Source organism: Choloepus didactylus, chromosome 9 (assembly GCF_015220235.1).
Source record: "Choloepus didactylus isolate mChoDid1 chromosome 9, mChoDid1.pri, whole genome shotgun sequence".
NCBI lineage: Eukaryota > Metazoa > Chordata > Mammalia > Pilosa > Megalonychidae > Choloepus > Choloepus didactylus.
The window spans coordinates 127,001,776-127,015,235 of NC_051315.1; the positions used below are offsets into that span (position 1 = coordinate 127,001,776).

At 44.7% G+C, this 13,460-nt stretch overlaps 1 protein-coding gene across 1 annotated transcript in view; it reads left to right on the top strand.

The window, feature by feature from the left end:
• The window catches only part of TRPM8 (transient receptor potential cation channel subfamily M member 8), a 140,812-nt gene that overhangs the window by 104,698 nt on the left and 22,654 nt on the right, over positions 1 to 13,460 (top strand). The window contains exons 18-21 of the mRNA XM_037849528.1: positions 2,543 to 2,634; positions 3,925 to 4,066; positions 5,183 to 5,354; positions 7,500 to 7,677. Of these exons, the coding sequence (XP_037705456.1) occupies positions 2,543 to 2,634; positions 3,925 to 4,066; positions 5,183 to 5,354; positions 7,500 to 7,677 (584 nt within the window). The remainder of the gene's footprint in view (positions 1 to 2,542; positions 2,635 to 3,924; positions 4,067 to 5,182; positions 5,355 to 7,499; positions 7,678 to 13,460) is intronic.

The window sequence follows — 13,460 nt, forward strand, 5'->3', positions numbered from 1 at the left end:
TGCTGAGTGGGAGTGGCCCGGAGGCAGTTGAGGAAGGAATCCCAGCTGTGAAGAAGCCTGGATAAGGCCCGGCCCTTCACAGCCCTCCCAGGGCCTGCTGGGAAGAAGTGGTACCCAGGTGCTCAGCTGATTGCAGCTCTTTTACTTTCAAAATGGATGATGCTTGATACAGAGGGGAATAATGAGGGTGTCTAACTTTTCCCAATAGGTCCTTGGTCTCTTTTTTTAATTAAAGATTATTTTTGCATGGGCCAGTTTTAATTCAGCAATATTATGTATGAGCCCCATGCTTAGGGCTAGGAGCTTGGGGTCAAGCCTGGCTTCTCCATTTAAGGTCTTTGCCAACATAACAGCTCTGATTTTGTGGTTTAGGAGAGCCTGCAGAAGACAGCCTTGAAGGTTCTTGTCGTTAGACGAATCTGACACTTGGGGTCACTATTTCTCTTCTTGTCTGCAGGCTCATGCAGTTTGAAACCCTAAATTTGATTGGTTTCCTCTAAGAATTCTGCAGTCCTGGTGTTCTTTTAATTAACCTGGTTCACACTTGTTAGGAAAAAAGAAACAGGACATTACCTGTTTTAGATTGTGTCTTGCATCAAAAAGCTTAATTTTTTTTAGCATCTTCCTATTTCCCCTTGCCTGGATGCAGATGTCGATGTGCTGATTCGAAATTTCGAACCAAGGCAGTGAGTACGTGCAAATGTAGCTGCTCAATGACGCTTTGTTCTACTAATCAGACATTGCTGATGTTTGTTTAAATTGGGGTAAGTTCCATCTTGTCTTTATGGAGAGCACTGTTCAATCTTGAGGACCATTGGAACCCCAAATCTTGAAAGATGTGATAAATTATGGCCCCAGTATTTTATGACTATACCCCATCTCTGGCATTCCATTCAGAAAAGAGCCCTCTCTTTTTTTTTTTAAGATGTTTTCTCACTGCAGTGGTGCTGTAGAACCCCAAAACTGATCTACTTCAGGTGTCTCCCCTCATGTTGGCTAGGCTTCTGAAAATCACCCAGGCAGAGACTGAGCCTGGGCCGAGGCTGCCTGGGTTGCCCCTTTGTGTCTCTAAGATGAGAGTCTCAAAGGGGGAAGCAGGCAGCAGGGAGCACCTGACCCAGCCACGCTCGATGTGCCTGTCCCTGGAAGAGCAGGTGGTTCTTGGTGGGTGTCAGGGCAATACCACTGGGGCCACCCAAGTGGACAGTTCCCACTGCCTCCTCCAGGGATCCCAACTCAGTTTCTGAGCCCTGAGGATTGTGTTGTCCACAAGGTCAGCCATCACACAGTGGACCGTGGTCAAACTGGGTTGCTCAGATTGGGGAGACGTTAATAGTTCATTGATAACTTGATTTCATAACCCTGTCACACTCTATGCCCACCAGAGTTGCTATTGGCACTCCTAAGCGGATGAAAGGAAATTCTTCTTGAGAAATCAGTGATGTCTCTTGAATCTCTTCCAAGTCCAAGATCATGGGATCTCTGTAGGATCTAAAGAAGTCACGTGATGTTAGGAGGAAGCAACCAGTGACGAGTCAGGACCACACGTCCTTGCCCCTTGCTGACTGTGTGCCCTTGGACAAGTTCCTTGGCCTCTATAGGCTAGTTTCAGCTGCCAAGTAGGAAACATACTATCTGAATATCACATGGACTCATGGATGAGTTCATGCAGTAAAATTGGAAAGTGCCGTGGTCCTTTGGTGACACTTCTTTGCCACTACTTTCCTGCCGTGCACAAGTAAATCTGGTGGTTTCCTTCTTTGAGCTCCCTTGGGCCTTTGGTCTTATCTCCCTTCCACCCATTATTGCTTTTTATTTTAATGTCTGTCTTTCTCATGGAACAGTGGATTCCTTGAGGATCTGATTCTTTGTATCCTAGGAGCCCAGCACTGGTGTTTAGAATCCCATTTGCTCTTATACATATGTTTTGAATGAATGAATGAAAGAGTTACCCATCACCCCAAATCCAGGTTATGGATTGACACAGTTGTCCAGATGCAGCCTTTTCATTGAGAATCCTTCCCCTTTCTGACTCAGAGTTTTCTGGTCATACTTTCTTCCTAGAAATTATGAATGATAGAGGTTCCTTTTGTCAAGATGTTTTTATTTCTGTGTGCCAGAAAATTTTCATAATAAATTCACAAATCTACGCTGACTGCAGTTTGGGTAACACCTTCTAGTGTTGTGCAGTGCACAGCCTACCCCACTGAACATGGTGGCTTGGGTGCTTCACATTTGCCCACACAGGTACTCACTCCCTGTGGGTTCATCTTTAGTAGTAAGGATACATGAGTCCTTTTTCTTGACTTTGTCAGCAACGCATGAATAACAGAACAGACTGTGTGCAACCTGTTTTTTTATTTCCCTTAGGATAGTGTAGGGCATGTGGTACAGCTCACTTAACATAAGAAAGAGTTAAACAAACCAATCATTGACTAAAAAATTAACTCCTGGGGAAAAGATGAGTGAACATTAAAGAATCTGTAAGTGGTTGATGTTTCCAGGCTGTTGATGTCCTCTCCACCCCTTTTCTGTGTTGCAGTGGTACATAAATGGGGTGAATTATTTTACTGACCTGTGGAACGTTATGGACACCCTTGGGCTTTTTTACTTCATAGCAGGGATTGCATTTCGGTAAGTAGTCCTCAGCACCTTTCCCCATTTCAGGTTTTAAGCGATTCTATGGGGCATAAAGGTGGAGACAAGATCTTTGGCGGTTTGGTGGTTTGGAGCCCAAGAGAGGCCAATTTATTCCCCCATTAGAGATTATTATAAAAGGCCATCGTCTCTGCCTCTTAGAGATGCAGCTGAGTTGGTCTAAGTTTGTGTCTTCTCCCAGTGATCTGTAATTGCCAAGGGGTTCTTCATGGTTTTTAATTTGTTCTTATAGCCTTTGGGGAGAGATAATTAGAAATTGAGGAGGGTGGGGGATGATGAAGGTATTAAATATTGTACAGTTTGTCCTTCCACGTACTTTATTTCAACTTGAATGCTGTCTGTGGAAGCTCCCCTTTTGGTGACAAGTGTGTTTTCTCACTCCTAAGGCCAGAGGGTGTGATCAGAAGAACCAACCAGAAATTTCCATTGAAGGCAAAAAGCAATGTGCACTTCATGTGATAGGGAAGTCGAGGATCAGCTCCTCCTCAAAACCATGGTCACATCATCTAAGCCTGCACTGGCCATGCCTTCCCCAAATAGCTTTAAGTTCAGGCTAGCAGTTATTTGAGCAGTACACATAGTATCCCTTTGCAGAGAAGCCTAACTTAATAGTTTAAACCAATGCAGAATGAGATGGTTTGCAAGGAGTGCTTAACTTGCAATTTGAAGGAGATGAGAACCCAATTTCCCCCTCAAAAAATCTCTCCTCCTGCTGGGGTTAAAAGTCCCAGCATTTGAACCACAGTTGGTTCGCGTTATTTTGGAGCATTCTGGTTAGAAAGCACATATGGCTGTTCAAGGAACGCATTAGCAAGTGGTTGCCTGGTCAAATGATCTGGTGGGAAGGAGGCTGGTTTCATTAGGGGAAAGTTGGGAGGGTCAAGTCCCCAGTGGTTGCAGGGTTGGGGATTGAGATCATTATGGGAGCTTTGTGAGCCAGGGAACATAGCAATAATAGGTTTGGGTTTCTGCAGGAGGTATTTGAGGATGAAGGGCTCAAGAGGTGGGAAGGCTGAAGCTTGGCTTTGTGTGAAAGAACCCCTGAAGCCCTTGGCTCTACCTGAGTCCACGAGGGCAGAGACCTTTGAAGACCTTTGGTCTTCAGCGGTGACTGACTGACAGGTGGGTGGTGTCCCCTGCCGACTTTTTACCCACTCTCAATCCCCCAGCTTTGGGCTATTTTTTTAAGGTGTGGTTATTTTTAAAAACAAAATTTTGAAATGTTTTGTCAGTGTCTCACAAATTCTGTTCCCCTTTTTTCCATAGGCTCCACTCTTCTAATAAAAGCTCTTTGTATTCAGGACGAGTCATTTTTTGCCTGGATTACATTATATTCACTCTAAGGTTGATCCATATTTTCACTGTAAGCAGAAATTTAGGACCCAAGATTATAATGTTGCAGAGGATGGTAAGAGTCAAGAATGCTTGCAGAGGTTATTTTTCATGCTATACCCAGAGTTCCTTTAATTGCTGATAGGAGGATTTTTTTTTTGTCCATGGAGTAACTTTTGCATTACATAATCAATAAGATTTGCTTTCTTTGATGTTTTCATCAGAGGCTTCTCCCGGCTTAAAATTTAACAACAGATGGCTCTGAGGAGGAAACAGCTAATTCAATGCCTTGCTTACAACCTCAATCCTTTTACAAAGTGCTTTTAGCGATTCGTTCTCATTGGAATCTTAATTTGCTGACTGCACAGGCAGAGTAGGGACTTTTATACCTGTTTTATAGATGTGGACAATCGGGTTCAAAGAGGTTAATATGTTTGCCTAGAGATATGCAATGAGCTGGAAGCAGAGCTCAGATTGGAAACTCCATCTTATAATCGTGTTATATAGATTAAATAAAAATACTACCAGACCTGTTTTATAGTCATGTAGCTGAAGGATAATTAAGCATAGACAACATTGCTTTCCTAAATTTGCTTTCCAGATGGCCCAGGCCGTTTGTGTCTTTAAATCAGATGGGCATTTGGATGAGCACATCTGGAAGTTCATTTCCAACACTGAGGTTCTTTGGAGTTTGTGGTTTTAATTCAAAGCATACCTGAGGCATCGAGTCACTGTGAAGTCATGCTATGAGTGCAAAAGATGAAAAAAAAATTGAACTGTTCATTCTTGTCTAACATGGATAGCTTTTCTTTTTCCAAAAACAAAATCTAAGGAAACAATTTAGGGATTTAAAGAATGTGAACTTCATGGTGGAAAGAGGTGCTCCCAATGTTGAGGCCCTCTTTTTGCTCTGGAGCTGGTGTCTGTCTCTTGCTTAGAAAGCTGCTGTTACCAAGCTGGTTTGGGGACCACTCAGCAGAAATACAAAAGTCAATTTTAATTCTGGGAAACAGATGTCACAAGACCCAAAGGTGACGCTGGCCACTTTTTAAATGAGTGACTGAACGTTGGGTGGGTTAGATTCCCTGGAGGCCCCCGCCCTTCTCCATTGTCAATTGAGAATGGCTGGGCCGAGGGGACGAGCAGACTGTGGGTGCTGCCCTGACTCCCTTCTGATGTGCTCCCTCGACAGCTGATCGACGTGTTCTTCTTCCTGTTCCTCTTTGCGGTGTGGATGGTGGCCTTCGGCGTGGCCAGGCAAGGCATTCTGAGGCAAAACGAGCATCGCTGGAGGTGGATATTCCGCTCGGTCATCTATGAGCCTTACCTGGCCATGTTCGGCCAGGTGCCCAGTGATGTGGACGGTAAGCCTGGCTTTCGGCTCGGGAGGAAGTGGAGCTGGAAGAAGGTGACGGTTTCCTGAACCGGCCTTTGGGGCTCCCAGCTCTGACTCTGGGGTGGCGTTTCCAGAAACACACAGCTGAAATTGGGCCCAACACCATGGATTGAAAACTAACCTCAAAACCTTTTTTGGGCTACTGAACAGGATTTTAAGTGAACCTTGCAAATTGGTCCCAAACATTTCAGCCAGCAATTTTTAAACCTTCTTAAAAATAGGGTATCTCATAGTTTCAACAGCAACACTGAAAGCAACAAGCTCACTGGTTTGGAAGCAAGTGCCGGGAATTGTCCATTCCTGCACATAGAGGGACTTGTTATCCATTTATTTCAAAACAATGCAATAATGAAAATTTTGCATTGGACCTGGAATTCAAATTTCCAACTTTAGCTCACTGCCAACTAAGTTTTGGAAGCAGGCTAATGAAGGCAGGGCGACATTCATTTGCCCACATCCAGTTTGCATAAGGAGAGCATGGGGCCTGTGTAAATTGGCGTGTGCTCTGAATGAACTGTTCAAAGCATTGTTATGAGGCTGGCAGTGGCCCTGGCTTGTCCACCCAAAGATATAAATGATTGGATGTTGCTCCTGTTGGTTACATTTTCCAGCTCCTCTCTTTTTCCTTTATTATCCTCATGACCTCTTTTTCCTTTATTATCCTAATGACCTCAGACAGTCTTTCTGGTCCTTTATCCTGCAGCTTCTTCCAAGGCCTTAGAAACATTTCTTTTCCATGAAACAATTGCAGTGACCTTGTTATTATCTCTCACCTGCACACTGTGCAAGGCGCTTTCCATGAGTGGACACGTGTAGCCCTCATGGTGGCCCTGCAAGTCAGTGGTGCAGGTCCTCTGTGGCAGCAGTGTGCATTGGTCCAGACAGCAAGTGGCAGGTGGGGTTCAAGTCCTGATCAGCCACTAAGAATTCCAAAGATGCTCTTGGGAAGTAGCTGGAACCATCTGCCTCCCAGTTCCGTTATGGATAAAACCGGGATAGCTCCAGCTACCCTTCGCGGCCTCTCACTGACCGTGGTGGTCTCCCTCACACATTCTAGCCCAGAGACCCCCTCTTCCCACTGCCTTCTCCTTGGACTTCTCAGACACACCTAAACATGTCCAAATGAAGACCCTCAATCCTCCCTGCTATACTAGGACTTCCTCGGGGGTACCCCATTTTAGAATCTGTCACTTGTGTTCATAGAGTTGTGCAAATCAGAAACCTAGGTGTGGTCCTTGGCACTTCCTATTATTTCATCCCCCACCCTATATCCAATTCATCAGCTTGTTTTGTTAATTTTGTCTCCTAAATATCTTCCAATTCCAACCACTTTTTACCCCCCCACCCCTACTGACCCTTACCCCATCACTTGCCTGCACGACTTAGTTGCAGTCTCTTCACGTTCCCCTCTGGCTCCTTCCAATCTGGGCTGCAGCCAGGGCGATCCTTTAATAAAGAGAATCTGATGTGTCATTCCTCTACCTCAAACTGTCTAATGGATTCCCACTGCTTTTGGTTTAAAACTAAAAAAATTAATGTCTGGTTATTGCACAACTTATTCTTTCACTTCGAGGGACGTTTCCTAACCTTTCCTGCCACAGGGCCTTTGCATGTGCCAGTCCCTCTTCAGGGATGCTCTGGGTGCTCATCCATCTTCATTCACGTAGCTGGTGCTGGCTCATCCTTCTACTCTCAGTTCAGAGACATTTTCCTTGGGGAGCTGTTCCCCCCTGGACGAGTTCCCTTAGTTTACACCTACAGAGTGCCTTGTCCACGTTCTTGTTAGCACTTCCTGCGGGCTGAGATTTTATGCTTGTGCAGTTGATTATCTGCTTACCCAAAGAGGCTGGAAGCTCCTTCAGGGCAAGGACCTTAGCTGTGTTCCTGTTTCTTTCATCCCAGACCCTAGTGGAGTCCCTGGCTCATAGGAACTGCTCAGTAAATACTTATCAAGTGGATAAAGAGGGTGATTCTAAGGATTGCACCTTGTTTGGATAAAATGCCTACAGCAGTGCCCAGCACATGACATGAACTTCCTGTTGCAGCCCCTGGGCTACCATGGCACAGCCCCCTCCACAGGGTCCTCACTTGGCCTCCTGGCTTCTCCCCGCAGGTACCACGTATGACTTTGCCCACTGCACCTTCACCGGGAATGAGTCCAAGCCGCTGTGTGTGGAGCTGGACGAGCACAATCTGCCCCGGTTCCCAGAGTGGATCACCATCCCCCTCGTCTGCATATACATGCTCTCCACCAACATCCTGCTGGTCAACTTGCTGGTTGCCATGTTCGGGTACGTGCTCGGTCCCGTGTGTCTCCAAGCCTAGCAGCCAAGGTCTCATCTGTGAGGAGCCACTATTAAACTGGAATCTAACTGCCATATAATGAAAAACTCTGGCTGGTCTCTGTCCTCAGTTCCTGGGGAGGGAACCTTTGGAATGTCCTGTGATAAGAGTGCCTTTTTTCCTTCTTGGTAGGCCCAGGACCATATCTGATCGTTCGTATGCTAATGAGAAGACAAGGAGGGGCCAGCCACACCTGCAGTCTCACGGTGGGCGCTGACCCCACCAGGAGAACCAACCATGTGGCTGGGGGAGTGGGGCATTGAGCCAGGTCATATCAGCCCACCTCCCTGATGCTGGTAGAGGTGGGGGTTTGAAGATGGAGTGCAGCCACGTGGACGCTGATTCCGTCGCTCATGCCTATGTAGTGAGACCCCGTATCAACTGGGGACACTTGAGGCTCCAGTGGGCCTCCATGACTGAGAAGATACATCCGTGGGCCAGGGCAGTGATGTGTCCTGACTCCACGTGGAGAGGACGCAGAGGCTTGTGGTTGAGACCCTCCCAGACCTCTTCCTATACGGCTCTTCTTTTGACTTCTTATGCATTTTCTTCTACTATGATGAAATGGTAATCGTTAAGCGTAGTGATTTCAGTGAGTTCTGTTGAGTTGTTCCAGTGAAGTTTCAAACCCGAGGGGAGTGGTGGGAACTTCCAAATTTGAAGCCCATTGGTTAGAAGTGTGGGTGCTCTGGGCCCCAAGGTGGCGACTGGTGGCTGATGGGCAGCCTTGTAGAGTCTTGGCCTTGCCCTGTGCGGTGGCCTAAATCCAGGTCATTGGAGTCAGAACTGAGTTGGACTGAGTGACTGCAATCTTTGCAGGTGGTGTGGATGCTTGTGGGACTTGTAGGAATTTTTGGTAATTTACTAGAAATCTTTAGAGAATGGCTGATCTGGAGGGGCAGATGTCTTCAAGGGACAAAAAAAGACAGCATGTCCCTATAATCTGTGCTTTAAGTTTATTTGTCAACGAAGACAAGGCCCCCTAACAACCGTCAGCAATTCAGACTATGTTTAGCATGATTTTGGCACAATGGTGACATCCTTGAGGTTCCAATCATCTCCAAGGTTTTTTTTAATGGGACTCAGTGGTATGGATTCTAGGCTTTAAAGGCCTCACACTTTAGTTAGTTGCTTTTAAAATTTCAATTTAAATAAAATACAAAGGACAGAGTTGGGATAGTGACTTTTCTTTGGGGCTCATGTCTAATGAGGTTGAGGGAGACTACAACGGTGATGTTAAATATTTTTTTGTTGGCTCTCACAATTCTCCTTATACATTTACAACATAATGTTTTTCATTGCCTCTTCATCTTTCTTATGAGGTTTTCAAAATGTCCCATGTGGTAGTTTGAGTTTTATACTGTTCCTTTAAGGCAGATCACCATTTTAAGTACATGAATACTGGCACAGACAGACAGACAGGCACACAATTTACAAAAAAATATACAGATTTAAGAAATTATTTGTTAAATCATGGAGTGGAAGAGAACTGCTTAGTCAAAACCAGAGACCCAGAAGCTATAAAAGACAATATGAAATCCACTTGATTTCAGAAGATAACTTTTTTTTCTTTTTTGAAAAATTTCTATTAGAGTAGTTGTAGTTTTACAGAAAAATCATGCAGAAAGTACCCAGTTCCCATATAACCCCTCCACACACACAACATTTTCCCTATTTTGCATTAGTGTGGTGTCTTTTTAAAAATTGCTGAAATATTATTATAATTATATATATAATGTAATTCTATATATATAATTGCATTATATATAATGTAATTCTATATATATAATTATAATTAACTGTAGTATATAGTTTACATTTCCTAGGAGTTTTTAATTAAAATTTCATAATTTTTATGGCATTTGTCCATGGCTAAAGCTTTTGAAGTGTGTTCCCATGTGCCATAGGAAAGACAGGGAGTGGATAGAAGTAGAAAAGAGATCCCTTAAGAGGTACAGGTAAAGTCACATTAAGAAGTCTGGACAAGAAACCAGGTAGCAGATAACTTTTAAGGTAAAAGATACCTCAAATGAAGTCAAAAGACAAATGAGAGCCTTAGGGAAAATGTTTGCAATGCATATGATGAACAAAGGCTTTCGGTTATTAATAGAGAAAGAGCTCCTACAAACTAAGAGAAAGATGATCCGAGAGAAAAATTGGCAGAGGAAATGAATAAACAATTCAGAGAAGGAAAATTTAAACGGCCAATAAGCATTTGAAAAGGAGTTCTTCCTTGCAGATAGGAAAGTTCAAATTAAAACAAGGAGATGTTGGTTTTAAAGCCATCAGATGAACGAAAATTAAAAGGAGTCCCTGGTGTTGGTGACAATGCTGGGAAATGGGTGTTTCTGCTGGGAATGTGTGAATTGCCTCTAGCTCTTTGAAAAGTAATTTGAAAATAGCTATTTAAAGAAAAAACACTCAAACTTTCAAATATATCTTCTAAAGATATGGTGCAAAGATGTTTATTGGATCATTATTTGATACCGATCAGTAGGAGAACAGCTGGATAAATTGTGTTGTATCCATACTGTAGAATAGTATGCAATTCCTAAAAAGAAAAAAACAGATTTATATTCATTGACTTGGAAGCATGATTTTTTTTTTTAAGTATAAGAAGCAGATTGCTGACTAATGTTTATGGTATAATCTTGTTTCCGTAAAAACAAAGAACAATAACTGAAATGTATCAAGATTATACACATATGTAATCTTGTATGTGATCATGGAGCAAGACATAGAAAGATATATTATTGGATTGTTACTCTTGAGGGGTGGGAAGGCACACGAGGTGGTAGATTATTTTGCTCATTAGGATGATCATATGTTACTTCTGTAATTTAGAAAAGAAAATAAAGACAAGTCAAAAGATCACGTAGAACTCTGAGATTCCATGAGGTGCAGTGAGTGGAGACGAGGGTTGGGGCTGGATGGGGGCATGTCACTGGGGATGTCCCACATCAAAGGGGCTGGGCACTGAGTGGCCAGTAATGTCCTCTTTCAGCCCATCCTCTACAGAGGGATGTTTCTAAAATGTCACTGCTCTGCTTAAAATTCTGGAAGGATTTCAGGGGTTCCCCAGAGCTGTCAGGGTTAATTTCAGACTGCACAGCTTCTGCATGGGGTCAACCACACTGTGGTCTCTGAACATACCTCCAGGTTCACCCCTGCTCTCTGTCCTCCACCCCTGATGCCTTTGAAATGCTTGGGTCTCTGTTGGATTATCTGTTCCAGCCTGATCCTTTTCTGCCTAATTCCTGCTCCCCTTTAAGGAGCCAGCCATCCTCCTTCCCTGCAGTGGTCATTGGTGCCCTCCCCACTTTGCATGGAGACTCCTGGCCCCCTGGCACCCCCTTCTCACACAGTAACAGCCTTCTCTTGGCCAGAAATGCAAAACTGGAGGACGGGGTTTGTGTCTAGAATCTCAACACCTGGCACAATGCCTGGTTCTTGGTGGGTTTGTTTGTTGGATGAAAAGAACTGGGTTCTTCCCCATGGGTAGGTCAGTACTCAGTTATAGCCTCCATGCTCGGCTTCCTAGTGGATTATTTAGTGAGATGCATCAATGGTGAATACCGCCCAGCATGGGTTTGTCACATCAGTGTGGAACATCCGCTCTGTGTCAGGTGCCCAGGGTACGAGTTGGGGCGACTGTTGGTTCCACATTGTCTCAAAGAGGGAATGTGCCGCCGTCTCCCTCACTGCCCCTAACTGGTGGCCAGGGAGGGCCTCGGGACCAGGAAGCCAGACAGTGTCATGGTGCCCAGGGACCCGAGCTCTGAGCTTGCAGAGAGGAGCAGCAGGTGATGCGTGATGCACAGATTCACCTAAGAAAAAGGAAGAGAGGACCAGCTCTAGACTAAGGGAGAATGGGGCAGGGATGGGATGGTTTGGGTTCTATTTTACAGTGCTAACCCATCCCACATCCCTTACACCCAAACAGTGGTAGTCTGAGTCAAAGCTGACCACTAAACGTACCTATAGAAATTAAGCAAAAATGCCGCCAGCCCTCCATGCCATCATGCTTACTCTGTGCATCTTAGCAAGGCAGGCCATGAAATGGTATTGAGAGCTTTCCTGAATCTAAGCCCCATGAGAGGTCCACAAAAGCCATTGCAAAGGCCACATCACTTCCATCCCCATTAGCTGCACTACAGTCATGAAGTGAGAACGTGTTGCTGAACAGGACTGAGCCCACCCTCTTGGAAGTCCGTGGCCCTGATCCCACGACTGCCTGCTTTGCCTGTGTCGTTCGTGAGGCTGGAATGGAGGTCTTCTCCCTACACACCCCGCTGTGATCTCTTTGAGTGTTTAACGTGACAGCACCTGAGGACTCCGTTCTCTTGGGGGAGCCTCCTTGGTTAGCCCTGGGTTCAACCACAGCCTTTCCTGGGTTAGCACTCTGTCTGGGACCTCAAGAGCAGCTAGAAGCTGCCTCACTGTGACCTTGGGGCCAATCCTCCTACCACTGGCTACTTCTGAGAGTAGCTCAGGGCTCACTCGGAACAGCTGGCCCCAGGCTGTGACCCCTATCTGGCACCACATCGAAATATTCGTTTAAAAGCTTAAAGACATACAGCGGCCGACTTATTAACTGCAATGAAAATATGCACTGGGGATTTTAAAGAAGTATTGGAATGCTCTCTGGATGGTACTCAATGGTAAAAGGAAATGGATGCAAACATCTGTGATTATTGTACATTAAAATTATCGATCATGGGTTCTGGGTGGTGCATCAAGGCAGGATGTGGAGTGAGAGTTAGAAAATGCTCCAGGGCCATGGTGCTTCCAGGCACTGGGTCCCGGAGAGAATCAGATTCTCCCTCTGCACATCTTCAGAAAAGGACTGCATGGGGCGAGTCCTGATCAAGAACAACTTCTCAAAATAAAGTATTTTTTAATCTTGGGAATAATATAGATTCATTATGAATATGCATGAAAGGAGGAAGAAGAAAAAACCTACCCAATACAGACTAATGATTTGGATGCTATTTCAACAGTCTAAGGGAGACTATTCAAATGGGGTAAAAAGACTCAAAAGAAGAGAGCAGATAGCTGTAATAATAATAATAGCTAATATTCATTGAAGCTTTCCAGTGCTAGGCAGGCACTGTTCCAAATGCTTTGTATGTGCTACCTCATGTAATTATTAAACATTTCTGTGTAGGTACAGTCTGACTATTATCATTTTATAAATGGGAAGTCAGAGGCAGAGAGAGGTCAAATCCCTGCTGTTGAGGGAAGAGATAGACAATTAAGCATATAAATAGTGTGATGGTTTGAAGCTTTATGGACCCTAGAGAAGTATGTTCTAAAGTTAATCGTTTCCTGTGGGTGTGGACCCGTCCTAACTAGGATCTTCTGGTGACTAAGATCTTAAGTTGAGATGTGACCCACCTCATTCAGGGTGGGTCTTAATCCTCTTACTGGAGTCCTTTATAAGAGAATGAAATTCAGACAAAGAGGGAAAGCCAGGGAAGTGGGAAGCTGGAAGCAATGAAACTTGGGAGAGAAGGGAGAGACCAGCAGACACCGCCATGTGCCTTGCCATGTGACAGAGGAGTCTAGGATCGCCGGCAGCTGGTCTTTGGGAAGAAAGCATCGCCTTGATGATGCCTTGATTTGGACATTTTCCCAGCCTCAGAACTGTAAGCTTGTGAGCTAATAAATTCTCACTATTAAAAGCCAACCCATTTGATGGTACCTGCTTTTGGCAGCTTAGCAAACTAAA